Below are 24,752 nucleotides of genomic sequence, written 5' to 3'. Positions count from 1 at the left end.
CCATCTATTATATCTTTATGATATGAGGTCTTCATATCCACAAATACGGTATATTTATTTAAGTCTCCTTAAATAGCTGTTGGTAAAGTTTAATAATTTGCTATGTGTAGAACTTACATATCTTTTCTCAAATGTATAGGTAATTAAGCTTTCCAACAGTTGTTGCTAGTGTATAGAAATGCAATGGATTTTTTTTAATATTGGCCTTATATCCAGCCACCCTATTATAAATGCCCTTATTTTTTCTAATAATTTGTCTATAGATATTATGATTTCCTATGTAGTCATTTCACCAATGAATAATGTTAGCTTTATTTCTTCCTGAGCAATATTTAAGCTAATTACTTATTTATTACTGGTGGTGCTGGCTGGACTTTCAGTATAATGAGCAATAAAAGCATTGCTTATAGATAACGTTCTTGATTTTACAGGGAAAGCTTTTACTATTTCTCTATTAAGATTAATACTTGCTATTTGTTTTTTATAGATAACTCTTTAGCAGGTTAAGGAAGTTACCTTCTCTTTCTACTTGCTAAGAGTTTCTCATTATATGGGCTTTTAATTTTATCAAAAACTTTTCCTAGGGGTGCCTGGGTGGCTCATTTGTTAGGTGTCCGCCTTCGGCTCAGGTCGTGATCCTGGGGTCCTGGGTCCTCTCCCACTCCCCAGCTTGTGTTCCCTCTCTCGTTGTCTCTCTCTCTCTATCAAATAAATAAATAAAATATTTATTTAAAAAAATTTCCTATATTTCTAATTTGTTAATGCAGTTAATTACATTTACTGATTTTCTAGTGTGAAAATACCCTTGCATTTCTGGAATAAACTCAACTTGGTCATTGTGCGTTATCTTCTTTACTCACTGCTGAAGTTGGTTTTCTCATATTCCAGTTAGTAGTTTTGCTTTTATGTTTATGGGTAAAATGGAATTATAATCTTTTCTTATACTGTCCTTGTCTTGTTTAATATTAAGGATAATCTGGCCTCACTAGATTTTACTATGTCTATTCTCTGGAAGAGTTTCCGCTAGACTGGAATTATCGACACCTTGATATTTTGGTAGAGTTTACCTGTAAAACTGTCTAGGCCTGTTTTGTGGGAAAGAGAAAAGCTGTTTAACTAGTGCTTCAGTGTCTTTAATGGAAAGTCTGACTAGCCCTATAAGCATTTCTTCTTTAGTTAGTTTTCATAAGTTATATTTTCCAAGGATCTGTTCATGTCGTCTAAGTTTTCAAATTTGTTAGCTGAACATCATTGATAGTGCTTCCTTATTATTTTTTAATTTTCTGCTTTATCTGTAGTTGTATCTGTTTTTATTTTTAATATTCTTTGTGCCTTCTCATTTTTTAAATCAGTGTTGCTCTGGGCCTGCTTATCTCGCTAGATTTTTAAAGAACTACTTTGGCTTTGTTTAATCTTGTTATTATAAACTTACTTTCTGTTTTCTAGAGTTCTCCTAACTTTGTTATATTTTTTCTTCTCTAGTTTTTTTTTTTTAACTTTTTGTTAGACAATTTCGTGAACGCTCAGCATGTCTGTTTCTAGAATATGAACACCTAAGGTTGACTCTCCCCTTCTGGTGTCATGGTCATTAATGCTCTGAGTTGTCATATATAGTGTCACCCATTACATTTTGAGTATTTTTAAATTTCCAATATGATGCTTTTTTTGACCCATGAGTTATACATACATGTGTGTGTTAATTTCCAAATGTGTGGGATTTTTACATTCCTCTTTATATTATCGATGTCACACTTAATCACACCATGATCAGAGACTTATGCCTGGAAACCAGTTCTTTGATACTTTGAAGAAATCAGTTATTTAGACCTGTCAGTTTTTAAAAATGTCCTGTGTGTCTGGAGAATAGTATTGTCCTCTGATGTTGGGTGCAGAGTTCTAAGTCTGCCAGAGCACGCACCTCTGGATAGAGCTGTTCAGATCCTGTCCACCACCGTTGACTTTTTGTCTGCGTGAATCTCTGTTGCTTAGGGATACCTCTGTGCCTTACGGCCTCTGGAGTCTGAGCGCTCCTTAAGGAGGAGCAGGCATTTCGACTGTCCCTGGAAGAATGAGTGGGTAGGAGGAGGGCCTAGGCGGAGGGAATAACAGAAATGCTCGTGAGAAAAAGGCGTGGTGTAGCCTCTGGGGAGAGGGCCAGAGGGAAGGGAGGTGACTGCGGCAAGGACAAGAGACCCTGGGAAAAGCTGCTCTTTAGAAAAGAGGCTGGAAAACAGTTGTCTGAGGGGTGAAGATAGGAGAAGCCTAGAGCTGGGTGACCCTGGCATGAGTGAGAAGGATGTCCCCAGCCATGCCCGGGGACTGGAAAAGCAAGGGTAACCAAAGGTGAGGGACGAGCAATCTGGGGTTCTAAAGAGAACATGGTGGTAATAGCTGTTCCAAAGGCCCAGGACCAGGTAGGGCAGGATGGGCCAAGAATCCAGAGTGCTCAAGGTCATGATCAGTAGGAGGGGAGAATTATGGTGAGGGGGAAAACTGGAGTCTGGGGGCCCGGCTGGGGCCATGCTCCCAGTTGCTGGCATGGAGGGGACAGAGAGAGGATAGGCCTAGTCAGGAAAATTGAGGCCAGGGTGTTTGGAAGGTAGGTCATTTACCTGGGCGTTCGTCATGTGTTGGTGGCAAAATTGTGTAAAAGGAAGAGGGTGAGCTCCTTGATAATGGTAGTAAGGAATTTGTCTTTTATGACTGGCTCACTTCACTTAGCATCATGTCCTCAGAGTTCATCCATGTTGTAGCAGGTGTCAGAATTTCCTTCTTTTTTAAGGTGAAATAGCATTCCGTTGAATGTATATATCACATTTTGGCTGTTGATTCATGTGTCGATGAAAAGTTGCTGCTTCGACCTTTTGGCTGTTGTGACTAAAGCTGCTGTGAACATGGGTGTGCATAGATCTCTTTGAGCTCCTGCTTCCAGGTCTTTGGAATCACGTTGCTGTACCATTTTATATTCCCGTCAGCAGCACACAGGGTTCTGATTTCTCCGCATCCTTGCCAACACTTGCGTCCTGGTTTTTCGGATAGTAGCAATCCTAAGGTATATGATATGGTACCTTACCGTGGCTTTGATTCCCATTTCTCTAGTGTTTAGTAACATTGAACATATTTCTTACAGGCTTATTGACCATTTGTATCTCATCTTTGGGGGAAATGTCTATTCAAATCTTTTGCCCATTTTCAAATTGCTGTAGTTGTAGTTGTAGGAGTTCTTTGTATATTGTGGATATTAACCCCTTTTCAGATTTGTGATTTGCAAATAATTTTTTCATTCCGTTCAAAATTTTTAAGAAATAATAACAATTCTTATAGGTTCAGTGGGAGGAGCTAGTAGTGGGGCTGGGTGAGGCTCTTTGGAGGTGGTGGGTGGAAGAGGTGACTTGGAGAGGATTTGAGTGTGTAGGATGAGTGTGTAGCAGTTGGTATCTGCACTTGGGACTCACATGTAGTGGGAGTGAGGGAAGTCAGGCTATTACATTGGACATGCAGAAGAGTCATCCAGCTGGATGCTGCAGGTGCTGTGTGAGCACCTAGCCAGCCTGGGGGGCCACCTCCCGCCCAGCATACTTGTATGACTTGCAGGCCAATTAAGCTCTGGGATCTCTGGATGCTGGGAACAAGGTGGTGATTGTTTCTTTGATTTGGGGTCAAGACAACCTGTCAAACAAGTTGGGTTTTAGGGTTTTTTCCCCTGGATCTTTTCTTCTATCCCAAAGCCTTTCACCATGACTAGGAGAAACCACATGAACAACTATTCAGTTTGAATATGTAGCATGCGGAACTACAGCCCAGAACTGCCGGTAGTAAATAGCTAGGTGCATAAAAGAATTCCCAGGGAAAGATTGCTTGGGCTTGTTGGGGTAATCACATAGAATGGAAGGCAGTTTGTGCTTTTCCAAGTGAGGCTGATATGTAGGAATTATGTAGATGCTGACAGAGATACACGAGAAGCAGCTAAACTTAGCCTGGGTTTGCTCAAGAAAGAGCTTAGAAAGGCAGGGCGCCGAGTAATTCGACCCATCACTGAGAAATCTGAGCAATGGTTTGACAAAGTTTTGTCTGCACTTGTCACTGGAGAGACACAGAACTGAACGAAGTCTTCAAAAGGAGGCCATCTGCAGAGAACTCTGGAACCTTTGGTGCCATGAAACACACTGCGGGATGCTGGAGTCTATTTTTGGCCGAGCAGAGACTCTGAGGGGGAACAGGTCACAAAATGACGATGGTTCCTAGACAGGTGAGCCAGCACTAGCTGGGAGCCTTGCTGAGGGCCACGTTGAGGCCTCCCACCACCACCCCCACCCCCACTGCCCCTGAGAAGCCAGGCCATGTGGTGATCCAGGAACAAGTAGAGCCAGCCCCCCAACTAGAATGATTCTGGAAAGTTGGGATAGCTCTCAACATTCAAACCTTGGGAGATTTCAGATAGGAGTTGGCATTTCTAGCTTCTCTTGAAAAACAGGAAGAGCTGGCCCCTTGCCCCTACAGGGCCACAGGCAGGGCGAAGGGGAAAGTGACCGCAGACTGCTGGTGTCCTGTTGGGTTTCATGACACACATTCCCTCTGCCCCACCCTGGCTCAAGGTCCCAGCAATATCTGGGAGAAAGAGTGTTCAGTGAGGGTAGGGGCAGGGAAGTGGGATTTGGGGGGGGGGGGTCATTCCCAAGGAGGGAGTGGACAGCGGCCCAGCCCTGTCAGGTCCTCACTGATCACCCAGCTCATGACGAACAACAACTAAGCCCTCTGAGAGCAGGTGTGCAGCCATGGGGTTGCGAGTCGCCCCCCAAAATAGGTGGATCCAGCCTCCCCCATCAAGAGGCTGTGTCATCAGAGTATCTGTAGGTGACGGTACGCGTTAGAAGTACCAGTTCTCAGCGTTAGTAAGCGGTGACCATAAATCAGACAGAATCTCACGGTGCCTAATGAGCACGTCTCCCACTTGAAGTGAATTTATCTTTGCAGACCTGAGTGATGACATAAGACATGGAATTCGTTTTATAGACTCAAACGTCTAGAACCTACAAAATGTGTCAGCCTGGAATCAATCATTTATTGGCAGCTGTATTTTGTAACCGTTGAGAGGAGGGAAAGGGGAGAGAGAGAAAAGTGAGTTCAGAGAACGGAAAAACCCTAGACTGGCAGATGTGGGAGAATATCACTCTCCAGGATGCTTAAGGGCCCTCCCCTCCGGTGTACCCGTCCCTGGGGGTCCACAACACAGCTCCTGTTCCCACATGCTCTGCGGGCACAGGCCTGGCCAGCACGGTGGTACCATTCATGCTGACCTTTTGGCTTCTGTCTAGGTGACCTTATTTTCCCCATGGGAACCACTGATTAAAAAAAAAAAAAGTCCACTTTTTTTTTTTTTTTTTTTTTAATTAGAATCAAAGGGCAAATGGGATTTGTTCCTGAATTGACTTTGCAGGTGGCTTTGGGGCAGGTGAGATGCACTTTACGTTCTTTTCTTTAAGAGATGATGTGAAAAGAGTGACCTGCGTGACTTCTCGCCACGTGCCAGCCCCGTTTACCTTCCTGACAATCGTGGAGGTGGGACCGTTAATACCCGTTGCAGGGAAAGGGAATGAAAGGGGCAGAGGAATTAAGGGCCTTGCCCAGAGCCTCTTTTCAATCAAACAGAGGAGCTGCCATTCAGATCTGGGCTGCCTGACTATGAGGCCCCAGAGGGCAACTTGGAGTCCCATCAGAGTGTCCCCTGTAGTCCATGCAAGGGGATGACTGAAGTCCCTTTGCCTCTCCCAGCTTGGCCTGCCGTCCTTTCCCAGTGTGTGCCTCCTCTCTCTACCTGGCCCCATCTTTGCTCGAAAGCCGGGTAGAAAATGCTCCACCAGCAGGACACCAGCCTCTCAGAAGGCAGGTGTGGGTTTCTATCTTGGGATGGGTTTGCGCAGGTCATTACTCCGTTTACCATTCGAACACTAGCTGGACAGAAGGGCTTCCTTTGGGTCTCCCTCCCCTTGCCCTACGGGACTCCCTCCTCTGGGCCTCTCTCCTGGAGGCAGGTCCTGCAGGGTAGGTAAGCCCTCTTGGATCCCGCCCCATATCTAGAATGGTGCCTGGTGCGGGAAGGCGGTCAGACACTTGCTGAGAATGAAGGGGTGAGTAGGCATCACTAGGAGTAAATACCCAGCAGGGTCCTGCTGAGGAGCTGGCCACCAGGGGTGCGTGGGTATTTGTCCGTCCCTTGTTCACAAGACACTGTCCCAGTGAATCGTGTTCGGAGGTGAGAGGGCGGCCTGGCGGTGTGTTCTCCTCCGCTCCTTCCTGCAATGACTCCTCCCTCACCTCTGAATTAGCGCGGCTGGAGTTTTACTTTGAATGCAGAAGTTCTATCAAAATTTTTTTTTACTGCCAAACATTCCATAAATCCTAATGTTAGCATGAAAGGGAGAGAAAAGCGGATGCAACCCCTCCCTTGAGAGAGGAGACGCTGGGAGCCCACGAGGGACCAGAGACGGGCAGCCATCTGGGTCCCGTGAGTCCTTAGCACGGTGGCTTGCACAAAAAGTCCCACCATGCCCCCGTGAGAAGGCGAATCCTGAAAGGGATGGCACCGAGCCCTGTTTAGAGTTTACAAACCAGGGTGTGCTTTGCAGCTGGGAAAGGGTGGCCCTCAAGCTGGGTTTTGATGACGTTATGACAGCTGCCTGCCTCATCAGGAGCTTCTTCGTTTTTAATCACTGGCTTGGGGTTGAGTCACAGAAGCCAAATGACAGAGCATGTTTCCCCGTACGTCTGTTTTTAATTGGCATCACTGAGCTCAAGCACTAATGCGGTCGGACGAGAGTTTTCCGTACCTTCATGTAACGTCAGTTGCCTGTCTCGGGAGGGCAAGCCCCCCAAGAGGTCAGCCTCAGGGGTTGGTAGGGGGCTGTCTGGTCAGCAGACTTCCTTTTTTTTTTTTTTTTTTTTTAAAGATTTTATTTATTTATTTGACAGAGATCACAAGTAGGCAGAGAGGCAGACAGACAGAGAGAAGGAAGCAGGCCTCCTGCTGAGCAGAGAGCCCGATGCAGGGCTCAATCCCAGGACCCTGGAATCATGACCTGAGGCCAAGGCAGAGGCTTTCACCCACTGAGCCACCCAGGCGCCCTGTCAGCAAACTTTCAAGGCCATCCCCGGGGATGGACATCTGGAGAAAAGGAAGCTGGGGTGATGGGGTCAGGTGAACTTGGCCTGTCTCCAAGAGCATCGTTATCTCCTCCCCGGTATCCTTTTCCCCTGGAAGGGAAATCACATACTAGAGAGAGACACGGAAGGGGGTTGAGCTGCTTGGAGCCCAGAGTAGTTAGTGATTACAGCTGGGCAGCCTTGCTGTCCTCTTCTGTCTGTTCTCCGGCCCTTGGGGCTGGCTGCACGCTCTCCTTCGTGCGCCTCCAGATGCCTCTGTCACTGGGGCTGAGGTCCCCAGGACCCCACGTGACACAGGAGAGGAGTCACTTTTAGGAGCGGTGGGGAGAGAGTGTGGAAGAGATCTAATTTTACTGCGGTGAAAGAGTCATAATAAAATTTGCCATCTTACCATTTTTACGTGTAGAGTTTGGTGTCGTTCAACACATTCTTGTAGTCCACACTACTGTCCGTGTCCGGAACTTTCTCGTCCTCCTGAACCGAAACTCTGTCCACTGAACACCAGCTCCCCATTCCTCCTCTCTTAGCTGCTGGCAACCACCGTTCTTCTTTCCACCTTTATGAACTTGACCACCCTAGGTGCCTCATCAAAGTGCAATCATATGCTATTTGTTCTTTGGTGACAGGCTTGTTTCCCCGAGCATGATGTCCTGAAGGTTCACACATACTGTTACAGGAGTCAAAACTTCTTGCTTTCTGAGGCTGAATAATACTCCATTGTCTGCACAGACCACATTTATCCATTGATGGACACTTGGACTGCTTCCTCCTCCTGACAACGGGGAACAGTGCTGACACACACAAGGGTGTACCAATATCTATTCAAGTCCTTGCTTGTACTTCTTTGGGGTATAGGAGCTATTTATTTTTAAAGGGAAAAATTTGAAGATTAATTTCTCTAAAATCCTTTTTAATTTCCCTGAGGATAACTTCTCTCCAGTGAGAGTGTTTTAGATATTAAAGTTTGAATTTTAAACGTATTTTTCATAAGGACAAAAATCCTTTCTCTCCACCTACCCCCCACCCCCGACCTCCCCCACCCCCCATGTAGCCTTCTGACCTTCCTCAGTTAAGCAGCCCCAAATGACAGCCCAGTGCTGGCCTCTCTTTCTGGAGATGCCCAGAGGTACTCCAGCTGGTTTTCTTGGGTGCTTAGTGTCACTTTGCTTTTGGGTCTTTGGTGTAAGCAGTGCCAGGTGTGCTGGTCATGACCGTTGGTGCTGAAGGTCACAGGCATCCTTTGCTCCATTCACAAGCCACAATGCTTTTTGCTAAGAGCAAATCTGAGCATGACCCTGGTGCATTTTCTAGGTGAGACTTTCTGACAGTAAGGCCATGCCCTTATGTCTCACATACTCAGAAACACAAAAGTAAGCAGCAGGCCTCCTAGAGTGAGGGAAGTCTGGGCCAGAGGTCTGGGTCTCTCTATTGCAGGGACCACGGGATCCCTGCAGCCTGTAAGGCTGCCCAGTGGTGTTAACGTTTTGAAATTAATTTTCGATATTAAAAACTTGGGAGAGCTCTTGTAGAATTCGAGTATTAGCTTCTCTAGAAGTATTCAGGAGATCTGGCAGAACTGGGTCCCCTGAGTTTCCACCTACCTACCTCCTCCCTGTCATGGGGTCCCTGCCTGGGTCCTGTGGGCATGGAGAGTACCTCTCCCAACTGGAGACCAAACACGTCACAGAGCAGTTAGCAGGCTGCAAGGACACATGGCACGAGCCTGTCCTCACTATCAGATTGCCACACAGGTGGTGGAGAGCAACCTTGGCGGCTGGGGTGAGGAGCTGGGCCCCGGACACGTAGAGGGCAGCCCAGGGGGGCAGAGCCAGGCCTCAAGCAGCCTCCCAACCCCAGTGGTCATCTTCCCCGGAAATAAACCCCAATGGCCTCTTGTCTCTTTTGCAAACTAGTTGTGGGCCGGATGGGTTCTCCTCTCATGGGAGGGAGGAAGGCCTGGTTCCAAGGACCAGCTCACCGAAGAGACGGTTGTTGAAGTCACTCAGCTTTTATCTTCAATTCTAGACTCTAAGTTCTTTAGGCTTTATTTGGGAGCAGGTGTGTGGGGGGGTGTTCTAGTTTCCTTATATTGCGATTAAAATATTCTTTTTAAAAGATCCCTTAATCACAAGTTCTCAGAAAGAGCGGGGAGTGTAGTCTACACCCCCACTGGAGAGTACATCACTGAGCTGACCACGTCACCCCTCATCCCTCTTCACAAACAGGGTTGGTCTCTACAGAGCTGTGACACCGTGGAAGCCAGGAGCTTGTGGATGGTACCTCATGCCTCCATCACTATTGCCAACTGCCCAACAGTGATCTTCAAAGGAAAGGGTCCCGTTTGGAGTCATGGGTTACACACAGCTGTCAGGGCTCTATCGTGGGGTCAGGCCCAGGGTAAGGAGGGGGCAGGTACTCACCTGCGGCACAAAGCCTAAGGGATGGATGCCAGAAGAAAATTCAGTAGTCAAGGTAAATAACATTTTAATGCAATGTTTTAAAACTTGAAATTAATAAAATCTGCAGTGAGCAAAAAGTCAAAAATTTAAAGAAAGCTGGGCTCAGCATTACTGACTTTTCCTTGGCCTCAGGCTCCAGGATGGCTTCACGCAGCACTGTTCCTAATTGTCTCAGGGTCTAGAAGGGTTCCTCAACGTTCTCTTGACTTTTGTGACCTTGACACTTGCCAGGGTCAGGCCAGTTATATCGCGGAAGTTCCCTCCATTGGGGATTTGTCTGCTGTTGGCTCATGGTGACGTCTGGGTTCTGCACTTTGGTCCACCGTGTCCGACCCCACGGCCCCCATTTCAGTTTGCCTCGTTGCTGGTGGCGTGCTTGCTGATCACCCGGTTAAGGGGCTTTGTCCGCCTGTCAGGTTTCTCTTTTCCCCTTTATAGATCAGTAAATATTTTGCGGAGAGGTACTTTGAGACTATGTAAAAATAGCCAATTCGTATAAAGCTTGGGTTTTGTTGTTCAGTGAATCTGTACGGACTCATGGTTTCCTATTTTATTCTTGGGCTGTAACCTACCAGAGCGATTATTTATTTTGATTCTCAGCTCGTCCCTGGTTTGGCCTGTGGATACCTTTCAAGTTTGGCTCCTGCATACTGGGGATACATCTCCAGAGTTCTTTGACCTGTTTCTCGTTCTCTTGCCAAAACATGGTACTAGAGATTCTTCTAGCACTTTCCTTGCCCTGACTCTTGAGTCTGCTGTTTCTCCATAAAGCCCCAGTTCCTTTTAGGACAAAATGGTATTTAGAAGCCAAGACCCGGGCTCTGGGTGTGTTCACTGCTGTTGGGGGCTGTTTGCTGCTCCAGGCCTGTCCAGCAAGGAGAGATGGGCATGTGTCTGTCTGTCTGTCTATCTAGCTTGAAAACTAAATTCACATGGCTATTCAATTCCAATCCCACACCATGGAGTTCTTTCCAGTTTTCTTCTCCAAGAGTGAGAAAATGCTCTCATTGCCCCAGTGTGTTAACTGTATTTGATCCTTCTCCTGGTGGGTAACCAGGACACATGTGTTCTGCCTACATCTCACCGTGTAGATGTGCTTCTCTCCAACTTGGGCTCTGACACCCAGCCTGGGCTGCCCCCTCCCAGCGTGGACACCTTCCCTCCTCCTCCAACCCTCGCTCTGGGCCACCCCAAGTCTCTCTCCATGCCTTCCCCACACGCACCCGAAGCTATACTGTGCCCCTCATGGCTTTAGGATTGAATTTTTTTTAGGAGCAGGAATCTGACTTTCTATTTTTCAGTCAAAATGAAGCAAAAAATAAATACAAAAGGAGGGTTGGGCTCAGAAATCTGGTAAAATGACTAATTCCAGACAGCTGTAAAGAAACCTTTAACTAGGAAATGGTTTAAAAAGAAGATCTTCAGAGTCAAGATTGCAGAGTTTTTCAGATGGCTCTTTGTGGATGCTACAGGTAGAGGTTGAGGTGTATAAATCTGACTTTCTCATAGGAGGCCAGACTGTTTCATTTGGCAACTTTAGGGAAGAGAATAAATGAAGGTTGCTAAGTAAAAATTAATGATTTTTCAGGAATTTGTAGGAAGTTGAGCGGCTTAATTGCAGGATCTGCGTGCATGTGTGTTGAAGAAAGCAATTTTAGGTGACTGGGAAATTGTGCAACAATCTTAACTTGGGTCAGAATTGTAATTATTGCAGTAACAAAATGTCGCTATGTGTATTATGTGACTGAAATGGGAAGCAGGCTTTTTTTTGTTTTGTTTTGTTTTGTTTTAATGCTTAAAAAATAACAACAAAATGTTCATTCTCCCTCTCCGGACTTCCTTAATTATAAATACCAGGTAACTCAGGGCTAAACATAGGCTCAGTGGCCATCTATATTTATAACTTTCCTCAGGTAGGAGTCACCAGAGCAAGGCAGAGTTAATTTCATGTGTAGGTTTTTATAGGCTCTCATTAGTTACCTTTTCCTTAAGTAGACCAAGGGAGATCAGTAATATTATATAACTGAACTCTGACGCCTGTGTCTTTGAAACATAGACCCTTCTCCCCAAAGCCAAAGGCTCCCCCAGAAGATTCTGGCCGGGAAGCCCAGCAGCGCCAGAAGCCGGCACGTGGCAGTGGCAAGAGGACGGGGCTTGGAACATCTGTTTCCAGCCAAGGGCAGGCTTTGGGAGTGATAAAGTGAAGAGGTTTTTTTGTTGTTGTTTTGCTTTTTTTTGTTTTTTTTTTGTCCTTTTTGCAAAGTCAGAAATCTCCTCTGCAGCCCATTCATTTCTGAGACCTTGAATTGTGACATCTCGTGGTGGCTTATCAGCTGTTCCCGAGAGGCGGATTTAACCGTGGGAGCCTGGGGAGGTGGGGTGGCATTTTTGTGCACTGACCAAAGCACGCACTTAGCCAACCCCCCACCCCCCAGCCCAGCTTGCTGACTTGAGGACTTAGGGAACTGCACCTGCGTCTGAGGTCACGTTCACTGGAGGGCCGAGTGGGCGGGTGGAGCTTCGGAATAATCCGATGTCATTTGGGGTGGATTTGGCGTGCTCTTCAGTGACTTGCTGCAGATCAAATGTAATATATTAGATGGGGCTCTACAGCATGCCTTAGGAGCTGCAAAGAATGACGGTCATAGGTTGTTCTTCTCTTCAAGAAGGCAGCGTGCCTCTCCTCGCTGCCGGCGACTGCAGATCCCTCGGACCTCACACCTGCCCTCTCTAAGCGGTGATTTGAAGCTAGATACACTCAGATTTACAGGGGAAAGAAAAGAAAACAGGACACGAGAAGCTCTTCCTGTAAACATCCCCAACCCAGGCCTCTCCCCCATGACACTTGGCTTCTGCCCCTTCCTTGTTTGGCTTTGCAAGATGTTTACCCTCATCACACCTGTAGTCCTCGAGAGGCTTCCTCTCTGAGGCCAGTTAGCTCGCCATGAATGAAGGGGGCAGGCCACTTGGATGGAGTGCAGAGTCCTGCATGGCCCGCCCCTCTCTGCCTGTACCTGTGGGAGCTTAGAGGAGGCCCGGCCCAGGTCACACAGCTGGTAGATGGTCTGCCTGACTCACAGCCTCAGGACTGTCCTGGGAGGGGGGCTAGAGAGAGCCCTAATGACAAGACAGCAGTCTCATGGCTGGGAGGCATGGGATCTTAGTTGGCCCCAGGGCCACGGTGGACAACTGTATGTAGGGGGAAAGGGGAAGATGTGTGTGTCCTTCCAGTGTCACTTGAAGTCTGTTAATTTCACCGAACATTTTTTTAGTTCCTGCCACCCTCCTGACATTGCCAGCGTTCTGAGGTTTTATAGACAAAACTGCCTTTGAGAGCTTACAGGGGAGGGATGGAGGGAAGGTGGACAACCTTCTGCAACCAGGGAAGGCCTGAGCCTGGGAGGCCTAGGAGGGCTTCCTGGAGGCAGCAATAGCTCAGAGGATGGTTGAAAACATCCTCTGATGTGTGAAGAGTGTGAAGGGGCTGGGAGAAGCCAGCTCAGAGGTGTGAAACAGCAGGTGACAGCAGAGTCCCTTACAGCAGGACAGAGGTGATGCCAGCAGGGCCCAGCCTGTGGCCAGAGAGGCAGCGTGGCCCAGGGGTGGAGATCTTTATTTGCCCCGTGAAGGACCGAGGCTTCCTCCACTGAGAGGAGGCAGAACTGGGCTGGGAATGGCAGTGTAATGGGGAGGAAGAGAGTCAGACGCCAGGGACCTAGGGCAATGGGTAACGTATGTACATGGCCCAAGTAGGGCAATGGCGTTCAGCCAGGCTTGAGAACCTTTCAACAGGTTACCTGCAGAGGGCTCGGTGGTCCTGGACACACATGGAGGAAATGATGCCATTCAGCAAGATAAGGGACTCCTCGGGAGGAGGAGCAGATCTGGAAGGAGGTGGCAGCCGGGGTGGGGTGGGACAGAAGACCCTGAGCCCAGGGTGGCTGCTCTCATCGAGTCATCTGGGACCCGCACATCACTGGGGCTGCCCTCCTCACACCCTGCCAGGAGCAAGGAGATGAAGATGGCCAGGATCTGGGCCTGGGCCCCCAAGCACTCAGACTATAGAGCGCAGGTGCTCGGGACCCATGTGGGTGGGACCGGCTTTGCAGAGGAGCCGGCGCTCCGCCGAGTCTGGAAGGCCGGTGGGGATTGGCCGGGCAAGGGAGGCGAGGCCTTCTGGAAAAGGGTTTGACACAGTCCTTGGACGTGTCCTTGTAGTCCTTGGCTACATCCCCGTGTCTCCCCGTGTCTCACACAGCTCCTGCTGTGTGCAGCGGCAGATGGAACCCCGAGAACTGGAAACTTCATCTGGTGGGGAGATGGGGACAGGCAGGGGGCTGGGCCTCGGCTGCTGTGCTCAGGCTGTCAGCTGATTCTGACCAAGGTGGTGGCCACAGACCCAGACCCAGGACTTCTGAATTAGGGCAGTTAGCAGTGGGCTCGGAAGTCCACGTGGCTGTAAGGGCTGTGGGAAAACCGAAGACTTTCATTGTTGTGTTTCAGAGCCGTTTACTGGGGAATCTTACATACACACACCCACACAATTGTATACCCATACACAAGCATACACACTCCTACATCCATATACGTACACACACACACACACACACCTGGATACATACGTATGTACACACTCATATTCACATACATGTACATGCATATGTGTGCACATATTTGAATACATATATACATGGACTCACATTCAAATATATAAATGCTCATAGAGGAGCACTGGGGTGGTTCAGTCGGTTAAAGCCTCTGCCTTCAGCTCAGGTCACGATACCAGGGCCCTGGGATCGAGCCCCACTTCGGGCTCTCTGCTCAGCAGGGAGCCTGCTTCCCTCTCTCTCTGCCTGCCTCTCTGCCTACTTGTGATCTCTGTCAAATAAATAAATAAAATCTTTTTAAAAATGCCTGTAGAAATACATAAGCACACATATCCACATGTATGTATGCACACTTACACTCACGTATGGGCGTAACAGGATGGATACATGCCTGGAATATAATATTCCTTGAAATGTCTTTGAAATTCCATGTCCTTGAAATGAAGGACAGTGGACGCTGGTTGAATTGTTTGGCCCTGTGTGAACAAACCTGCTGCTAGGAATGAGAACCAAGGCAAGTGGGTCCCCCATGGCCACTGCTGCCGGAAATGTGTCAAGAGGCAAAGGGGTGATGGTTGTGAGTGTGAACTCTGAGCTCAGTTCTGACGGTGCTACTTTCAAAGATGCGGTCTTCCTTAACCACGTGGTGCCTCAGTTTCCCCAAATGCAAGGTGAGGATAATTACAGCATCTACGGCATAGGGCTGTTGTGAGAATCAAACAGGGGAATGCATCGAAACTGTGAGCTTCCTGCCTGGGACGCAGGGAGCGCTCAGCAGGGTCAGCAGCTCCTGCTGTGAGCCGGGGGACACCCGGTAAAAGTCGGGGACCCCCAGTGGCTGGGAGGCAGGAGAAGGAGGGAGACTTGCCGTTCCCTGCGAACTCTCTGCACCTTTGTGTTGTCCATATTTTGTACCGTATGCATACATTATCTAGATTTATTTTTTAAGTCTAATGGAGTACCCTGCTAGGAGAAACCATGCTCCACTCTTTTTTTTTAGTATATGAGCTGCCGAAGTGAGCACACCATGCTCCACTCTTGTCGCTGTGGGTTCTTTGATCTCATTTCTTGCAGTGTTCTGGCCCAGAACATTTAGCAGGGTTTTTAATGATGTTTTAATGATGTTACCAATTTTATCAACTAATGTGTATAATTACATATCACTGTTGAGTAAAGAGACATGAGCGTTCCATATTCAGCAGACTATCATTTTCTTGGATGGGGCACTCAGGGACTGGCTCTAATTAAGGCATCGTGAAAATACACGGACAAGGAAGAGAAAAGGCACTTATGGAAATTTTATGTTATGCCTTGGAAAATAGAAAAGACCCCTTGTCGACTAGAGATCATCTTCATTGATGGAGAGCCGGTTGAGGGTCTGGAAGGGCTCAGAGCTGAGCCTAGGATGCTGGGGGAAGAGTTTCTCTTCCGTTCTCAAGTTGGGGAACGAAGGGGGGTCTGCCAGGGCCCTCAAACAGTGATATTCCTTGGGAGCCCCTGCACTCCGTGTTCATCAAGGCAGCCTGCTTCCATCCTGGCTCAGGATTTGATCACAGAGCACGTTAGCGGTGATCACGGGAGCGTGGAAGTTCTGGCATAAACACTGCCCTGGGCCATAGCACGGCTTGGCAGCGTGGGATGGCCAGGCCTGCCAAGACGAGAAGATGAGCTACAGACTCCCAGTGCAGAAATCAAATCAAAATAAGGATATTCCCTCACTGAGGAGATTACCTTGGATTAAAAAAAGTTTGTGCTGGGGCACCTGGGTGGCTCAGTGGGTTAAAGCTTCTGCCTTCGGCTCAGGTCATGATCTCAGGGTCCTGGGATCGAGCCCCACATCGGGCTCTCTGCTCAGCAGGGATCCTGCTTCCCCCTCTCTCTCTACCTGCCTCTCTGCCTACTTGTGATCTCTCTCTCTGTCCAATAAATAAATAAAATTTAAAAAAAAAAAAGTCTATGCTGCCCCTATTTTTCTGTTCATTCTTAGGATTCTCGCTTTTGCCATTTTGACCCTTGAAGGTGTATCGGAAGTGTTGTAATTGTTCTAAACCCCAGTTTGTGTATCTTGAGGTCATTTGGTTTCAGATCTGTTCACTTACCGATCTATGGGCTGCGAGGGGAAATTGCTGGTTATTGAGGATAATGATTGGGCTTCATTCCCTGGGCCTGTTTTTCCATCTGTAAAATGGAGCCGTGCCCGTGGTTCTTTCCCATACCCTTATCTGTAGGTCAGGGCCACAGAACAATCAGGTGTCCTTCATGTTGAACCAGGCCGGTGACCATGTCCCCAGTGACCCTGCTCGAGAGGGGGGGCTTTCCAGTCCACAACCCCCCCATCCTGAATGTGCCCGATCTCATCTGATTCCGGCAGCTCAGCAGGGTCAGGCCTGATTCGTGCTTGGTTGGGAAAATGGGGGCTTCCCAGCCATCCTGTCCTCTTAGCTCCTGTAGGCACCCAGAAATCTTAAGGAGCAACTCTCCGAGTTGGGAGGGGCAGCCTTGGGGTCAACCCTGCTGTGGCAGGGGAGCTGAGGACCAGAGAAGGACTTCGATGGGATGGGGAGGAGGAGGGAGGAAGAAACAGCTATACGGTAAATGCTGCATCAGCCAAGCCGAGATGACTTTCGCTGGGCAGTCAGGTGCACCCATCTCCTGCTGTGTCACCCCTTGATCCTTTCTGACCTTCTGCCTGAGATGAAAACCTCATATTCCTGACCCCTGCCCTATGCCAGGGGAGGGCCATGGCAGAGGGCAGTAGAACGTGAGTCAGACAGATGAGAGAGACCTCCTGGGTCATCAGACAAGGAGGGTACCTGGAGAAAGGTCAGCTCAGTGACCAAATGAGGTGCTGCTGGTAGGGGGACAGCAGCTGTGCCTGTGTGTCTAAGCAGAGCCCCTCAGCATGTGGCCAGGTGGTCCCCCACCTATGGAGAAGCCATGCTCATCATCAGAGCCTTTACTGGACTCCCAAAATATGCCCAGCAGCAAATGCTCTAGATCATAGGTTGGCAGACTTTTTCTGTAAAGTCTCCGTGTGAAATGTTTTATGCCTGGGGGCCAGAGGGTCTCGGTAGCTACTCCACAATTCTGCCATCTTAATATGATAGTGGTCACGGGCAGTGGGTCAGTGAATGGGTGTGGCTGTGCTCCAGTGAAGTTTGACTGATTAAAAACACAAGGCGTATATATGGCCCAAAGTATTGAAAGCAGGGTCACGAACACATCTTTGCATGCCGATATTCATAGCAGCATTATTCATGATAGCCGAAGGGAGGAAGCAATCCATGTGCCCATTAATGGATGAAACGGATATGCAGAATGTGGTGCACCCAGACAAGGGAATATTAGTCAGCCTTAAAAAGGAAAAAGGGGACACCTGGGTGGCTTAGTCATTAAGCATCTGCCTTCGGCTCCAGTCATGATCCCAGGTTCCTGGGATCAAGCCCCGCATCGGGCTCCCTGCTCATCAAGAAGCCTGCTTTTCCCTCTTGCAACCCCCTTCTTTTGTTCCCTCTTTTTCTGTCTCTCTGTCAAATAAATAAAATAAAAATAAAATAAAATTAAAATAAAATAAAATAAAATAAAAGAATGACAAATGTCATGAGCCTTGTCATGAGCCTTGAGCATATCACATTTAGGGAAATAAGCCGGTCACAAAAGCTCAGACGGCTCTACTCGTACGAGCTGTCTCAAGCTATTAGAAATTAGAATGGCGGGGAGCGGGAATTAAGAGTTAGTGACATGGGTGCCGGTTCAGTCTGGGAAGATGAGAAAGTTCTGGAGACCGATGGTGATGGTGGCCACACCCCCTGTGGACGTACTCAGCAGCACTCAGCTGCCTGCATGCTTAAAAATTGTTAAAACGTGGTCAACGGAATGTGTATTTTACTGCCCCCCCAAAATAAGATAAATAGAAGGTAGACCAGATTTGGCCCATGGGCTTCCGCTCTGTACTCCGAATGAATTGGTATTTTATTAACCACAGCATCTCTACAGGCTTTGGGAGGACACTTGTAGCCCTACCTTGGGGGCATCGCGTTAATCTGGTCTGCAGACAGGGCACGCGCCCTAGGGAGTGAAGGCTCTCACGGTGTCAAGATTCCCTTCTGAGGATCTGGGCTCTTCTTCCTCCCCTCATGATAATCCCAGTAACAGGTGACACTTACTGTCCCACACGGCCTTGAATTACACTATCTGACCTTGAGTCTTTGGTTGTGAGGAAGGAATATGGCTGTTCCCCACTCCCTCAACCATGCTCTGTAAGGACCCAGAGGGTGGACAGAGGCACCCAGAATCAGAGAGGGACCCCTCAGCTGCTTTCAGATTTATGAGCACCCAATGTCCTGACCCACTTGCCTTTTTTTTTTTCTTTTTCTGAAACACAGTCCACTTTCTTCTGCGGCTAGCTTTGTAGGGGCAGGAGGACAGCCTTGGCTGGCATCCCCTTTTTCTCTGCATTGGGAGTGGTCCTTCCCAGACCCTCAGCCCCCATGTTGGGCTGGACATAAGTTTTCAAACAGATGTGGCCTTGGTCACTGCTGCCACTTGGGCTGGTCAGTAATATGGGGGGAGCATCTCTCCTTCCAAAGGATTGCTCAAGCAGAACGGCTCCCGTTAGCTCAGACCCTTGGAGCCGTTGCTAAGGGTGGTCACAGTGGCTCAGAGGCAGGGAGCTGGCTAGCCTCGGAGTTGGCTGCCTCTGGTCTGGCCCCGTTGCCCGAAGGCCAGGTGCTGCCCCGAGAGGGCTTTGCTTAGGGTCAGCAGCTCTGCAAGCCATCCATCCCTTTGCCAGCAAATTTGATTCACCCCTGAGTTTCTCCACTTCCCTGAATGGGAATTGACTTGAATGCCTGGAGTTAAAAGACCAGAAGTTGTGAAACATTTCCCAGGGATGGAGGCAGCTTAGAAGCAAACAGGCTGATTAAATACAGCTCGAAGGTAAGACTCCATTATTGCTTCTGGTTCTAAATCACAGCTCTGGCGTGCATGAGGAGGAGCCTTGGACATATATGGCAATTAACTTGGTTGAAGAAGTGAGTGAGGTGAATTATCTGTAGGAGAAATAGAAGTGCTTTTGTGCCAAACAGGGCCAAAATCATGATGTTTATGATCACCGAAAAAAAATGCCTCGAGGTAGAAAACGAAATGAGAACGTGCATTGCGGGAAAACCATTTACTGAACACTTGCTACCTGCTGGGCAGTCTGCTAGCACTTTCTAGATTTATGTCATTGAAGTCTTAGAACAACCCTTCAAGGCAGTAGTTACTGTTTTCACGAGGAAACTAAGACCCTGAGAGGGTCTTATGCCCAGGTCATTCCGCAGGAGGGGTTCAAGTTGGAATGCAGATGCAGATTTGGCTGGTCCCAGTCTCCAGTTGCCATGGAGAAGAGCCAGCCAGAGATTCCCACCCAGCTCCCCATACCAGCCAGCGCTGGTTGAGACCCACCAGGTTCTAGGTACAATGGAGATGATAACCTATTTAATCCTCACGACAGTCATAGTGTTCCATGTTCCATAGTCGTAAGTGACAGGAACACATGGGAGCAAACTTAAGTGTAAAAAGAGGATTTTTATTTCAAGGACAAAGGGCTATCTTCTGCCACTTGGGAACAAGAGGGAGCCAGGCTGCCCGGGAGGGCTGGAAATGAGGGCGGAAGTGCTGGAGGACTCTGGCCTTGTGGAAAGATGTGGAAATGGCCACTCAGAGCATCCACATCCCTCCGGGTCTCTCCCCGGGCTGGTCAACCCTCATGGGATCAGGTTGCAGCAGACACAGTGGCTTGAGTGGGGCGGGTATAGCCAAGGGTGCTTGTGAGATGCGCAGACTTTAGTGATTCTAAACTCCAGTGGTTAGGCTGTTTCATCCCCATTTTACACAGCAGGAGTCAAGATTCAAGGGGGACGAATGCCTTTACCCAAGCTCACATGGCCAGTGCTGGTGAAGGTTGGGGGAGGACAGGTTTGAACCAGGTTCATCTCAGAAGCACCACGTATGTGCCACTCTAGAGTACAAATTGCCCGAAATTTGCCCTTTGACCAGAATCTGGAAAAGAAACTAGGATGGCTTAGGCTGAGAAAGGCAACTCGGAAGTCTGTGTAATGTTCCGTCCAGCCTCGTTTAAAAAGCTCTGCTTTCAAGGACGGTGACCAACAGGCTAGTTCCAACAACAAGGGTAAGCCCAAAAAAGAACAGGTCTTCCAAGAACAATGTCCTGAGACTCAAGGGTCACTGAGGCACGAGGGCCCGGCTGTCCTGAAGGCCACATCCATTGCTTCTCTTGGTTCTGTCCAGCCCTCAAGCTGGAATCTGTCTCGGCAAACCACCCCTGGCAGAAAATTGGGACACCCTGGGGGTTTGGATGTTCTCATCTGACCTTTTCACAATCCCCATGCAGATGGACCCGCGTGTTTCCTTTGGCTCCCGTTGCGCTTGGGAGCAACCGTTCATTCTTAGATATTTCAGTTTACCCGTGGGGTGGGGAGGACGGAGTTTGTTTATAAATGAGTATTTTGGTGCAGGCTTGACTTGACACTAACTTAGCTACTTCAGGGATGCTTGACCCTAAATGAACATTAATTCTTGTCTACAAACCTTGGCCAAGAAAGTACACATTTTAAACGCTATGAACTCACCATAGGACTTGGAAAAGTGTGTACTTCATTGGAAATACTGCCCTGCATTGTTTATCCCAAAAGGGGTTATCTAAATCCACCTTTGTGTTTGTAAACACTGAGTATAGGCCAAAGAGATGAGTGGGGAAACATAATGGAGCATATGTTTTCTTTGGGAGCAGAATGAGTCACCCAGAGAAGGGGAAGATTTTTGTGGGATGGAGGATTTTTGAAGCTGGTTATAAGACTGTATTAATTAGGGGCACCTGAGTGGCTCAGCTGATTAAGTGTCTACCATTGGCTCAGGTCATGATCTCAGGGACCTGGGGTTGAGCTCTGCATCAGCTTTCTGCTCAGCAAGGAGGCTGCTTCTCCCTCCCCTGCTACCCCACACCCTGCTCATGTGCTCTCTTTTAAATAAATAATTAAAAGCTTTTAAAAACATTAAAAAAATTTTTAAAAAGACTATTAACTGATAATATCCTGCTTCTTGTTTTGCAGATTGGAAACCTGGAAGATTACTACCATTTTTTTCACAGCAAAACCTTTAAAAGATCGACCTTGAGTAGCAGAGGCCCTCATACCTTCCTCAGAATGGACCCCCAGGTACAGATCTTGGCTCCCCGGACAGGACCCTTTCCTAAGGCCTGGAATGTTGTTTGCTTTTTGTTTGGGTCTATGGTTCTAAAAATAACTAAGTCTTGATTTTTAACGTGATGCTACATAGTCGTTAGTTTCTCTTATCTGCTTTGAATAAAGCAAGACAGATGTGCAGCAACACATTAGACTGTCTGAATGCTTGAAAGATCTGGCTTCTTGTCCAACCGGAGATTTCGACTCTGGACTTCAGTTCAAGGCAACAATCAAATGGGTATAGATCTATTGATATTTTAAATCTTTAAAAAAATCAACAAAACACAGAGTAATCAGAGGAGATAAGTATATGAATATGACCCAGCAGAGCACAAAGACTAGGCAACCGAACCTAGTATTTTATTAATGAAATTAGAGATTGGGCCGATGGATGTTTTTGTGGTTGTCATAGCCTGTGTCTTAATGGTTACCATGAATTTAAAAACTCGGGCAGTAAATATAACTGTTTTCCCCTAAAAAACGTGTGTGATCTTTGAGATTAGAGCAAATATAATTTTCAAAGAGGCTAACAATTTGTTTTCATAGAATCCATGTTTATTGGGTCATTAAGTACAGTATGTCCTCTCTGCATAGGGTTGATACTAGTGTTCCACAAGTGCCAGCCAGCAGATCAGATCCTCTGGAAATGGAAGCTTAAAAATTCAAGATGGGGGCGCCTGGGTGGCTCAGTGGGTTAAGCCGCTGCCTTCTGCTCAGGTCATGATCTCAGGGTCCTGGGATCGAGTCCCACATCGGGCTCTCTGCTCAGCAGGGAGCCTGCTTCCTCCTCTCTCTCTCTGCCTGCCTCTCTGCCTACTTGTGATCTCTCTCTGTCAAATAAATAAATAAAATCTTAAAAAAAATTAAAAAAAAAATTCAAGATGGTCGAGTTAGCTTTGGAGGACTTCCTTTCATTCAGCAGGTGACATTGGGATAAACAGCCACGGGTCAGGCTGTGGCCCTAGTTGGTGCCTTTGGAGCAGGTGATCAGGCTGACAGAAAATGAAGCAGGAAGTAGAAAAATATGTGATCTGTCCTAGGGTGATGAGTGCTAGGAGGGAAGGTGAAGTTCGCAAGAGAAGTAGTAGCAGCCCCAACAAAGAAATGAGGCCATTGGTACATCATAGTTTTCAAACATGGAAATCACCATCTCTGAAAAGCAATGTGCTGCTAAATGTTACTTTGGGCTTCCAAGCCGACACATGATACTATTTCTTTTTTCCCACAGAATATTTGTAATAAAGTTTCCATGGAGAAATGAGTTCTTGGTGTCGTCCCAGGCTACCCTCGTGGACGGTCGTGGGCTCCTTTTGTAGTGGCTGAGCTGAGGGCTGGGGGTGGGCAGCTGGAGAGACGGTTTATCCCTGAGCACAGCACCTGAAACACCCTTCTCCAGAGTGTCACTTTGTGGTGATCTGATTTCGAGCACGTGAGAAGGTGGTCCTCGTGGAGCTCGTTCGTGTAACTGGGCTGTGACAGGCAGGCGTGTCTTGTATATATTTCTGAATTGATTTTATAGGCAGGTGGATGAATGGATAGATGGATAGATAGAAGGAAATAGATACAAAGCATTATGCTAATCCCCTTACTTCTTCCTAGCTGGGAAAAGAGTCTGATGTTTATTGAGGGATTACTGTGTGCTGGAGCATTTTTATGTACCTCAGCTCACCTGGTCCTAGGGGGCTATGATTATACCTACGTGCGTTCACACCATGGAACTGGAAGGAATGTTTTTCAAAGGGGCTGGTATAATTTTTTCCCTCTGGGAAGCAGAGCCAGATCGTAGTTGCTGACTCTGACAGAATGGGGCAACCGGAGAAGGCTGAGCAGACCCAATGCTTCCGCTGGTGTAAAACTGAGTGGAAGGGTACTGTGTGCTTGGTCACCAAAGAAACATGGATTCTTGGCAGTTGCGAGGTGGCGGTGGGGGGTGGGGGTAGTGCTGAGATTCACAGCAGCAGCCTCTGTCAAAGCATCAAGAAACTTCTGAGCTGGGAAGGGAGCTGCTGGCAGACCCTCCACAGTTTCACGTCCACGCAAGCAATGCGCTCCGTCTTCTGAGGATGACATGCTTGTTCTTCATCCCAGGTCTTCAGAGTTGTTAAGTCGTGACTGCACAGATAGTTACAACGAAGGGCAAGCCATCTGAAGGGGGGTGCCCCTGTCCCCCCCATGGAAGGATGCAACGAGAAGACAATGGGGCAGTGCATTTCTTGGCCCCTTTCCCACAGGGTGTTCTGAGAATTAAGCTGTTCCTCCATGGTTAGAACCACAGCAGAGTTGAAACAGGACCTGTTGTTTTTTTTTAAGCGACTGAATTTTAAATCTTTTAAAGGTATCTGGAGCACCGACGTGGCTCAGTGAGTTAAGTGTCCAATTCTTGAGGGTCGTGAGATCGAGTCCCTTGCAGGGCTCCACACTCAGCGTAGAGTCTGCTTGAGATTCTCTCTCTCCCTCTGCCCCTCCCCCTCCACGCTCACTCACTTTCTCTCTAAATAAATAAATAAATAAATCTTTAAGGGAAAAAAAGCAAAAAAAAACAAAAACTCAGGGGCACCTGGGTGGCTCAGTGGGTTAAGCATCTTCTTTCGGCTCAGGTTGAGCCTATGTCGGGCTCTCTACTCAGCAGGGAGTCTGTTTCTCCCTCTTCCTCTCTAGCAAATAAATAAGAAAATCGAAAAAACAAAAAACATTTAAAGGTATTCAACTTGACTGCACTTCCTTTCCTTCCCCAAGTATTAATTGTGCCCATGCTGGATACCAGGCCCTGGGCCCCAGGGGAGGCAGAGATGCCCACCCAGCTGGCCTCTGCCCTGGGCAAGCCCGCCGCGGAGCAGGGCATGGGAATCAGGCAGCAGAGGGTTGGAGGCAGTATCTAAGGTGCCTGGCTTGTTCCTTTGAGGCGGTCCCAGAGTATTCCATTCTGTTTGGGACGGAGGGCAAACCATTCCCAGCGATCCGCTGTGTCCTTGAAGGGAGGAGAAGGATAGACTTTCCCTTAGCAAAGGCTGTGGCTGTTAAGTTTTCCCAAATACAAGTCATTTTTATACAAGACCTTACTAAGCTCCTGGCGGGGCTGCTCTCAAAGCTTCGTGCCACTCTAGAAGAAAGAGAGAAAAGGTAAACAGTCTGCAGAGTGGGGACCCGCCTGTGACTTGCGTGTGATTGGCTGCTGCCTTCTCGCAGTGCTAATTAAATTTGTAGCCGCAGGAAAGCAGAGAGAGACATCTGAACCAATTATGAATTCAGAATCGCAAGCGAAATACCCCCGTTTAAAG

At 48.0% G+C, this 24,752-nt stretch overlaps 1 protein-coding gene across 3 annotated transcripts in view; it reads left to right on the top strand.

The window, feature by feature from the left end:
• PCSK6 (proprotein convertase subtilisin/kexin type 6) overlaps nucleotides 1-24,752 on the top strand; it is a 180,821-nt gene that overhangs the window by 25,990 nt on the left and 130,079 nt on the right. For all 3 annotated transcript variants that reach the window (XM_059180175.1, XM_059180173.1, XM_059180174.1), the window contains exon 2: nucleotides 21,343-21,447. In XM_059180175.1, coding sequence (XP_059036158.1) covers nucleotides 21,343-21,447 — 105 coding nt within the window. The remainder of the gene's footprint in view (nucleotides 1-21,342; nucleotides 21,448-24,752) is intronic.

This window comes from Mustela lutreola, chromosome 7, assembly GCF_030435805.1.
Source record: "Mustela lutreola isolate mMusLut2 chromosome 7, mMusLut2.pri, whole genome shotgun sequence".
Lineage (NCBI taxonomy): Eukaryota > Metazoa > Chordata > Mammalia > Carnivora > Mustelidae > Mustela > Mustela lutreola.
This window is presented reverse-complemented; position numbering and strand designations above follow the sequence as displayed.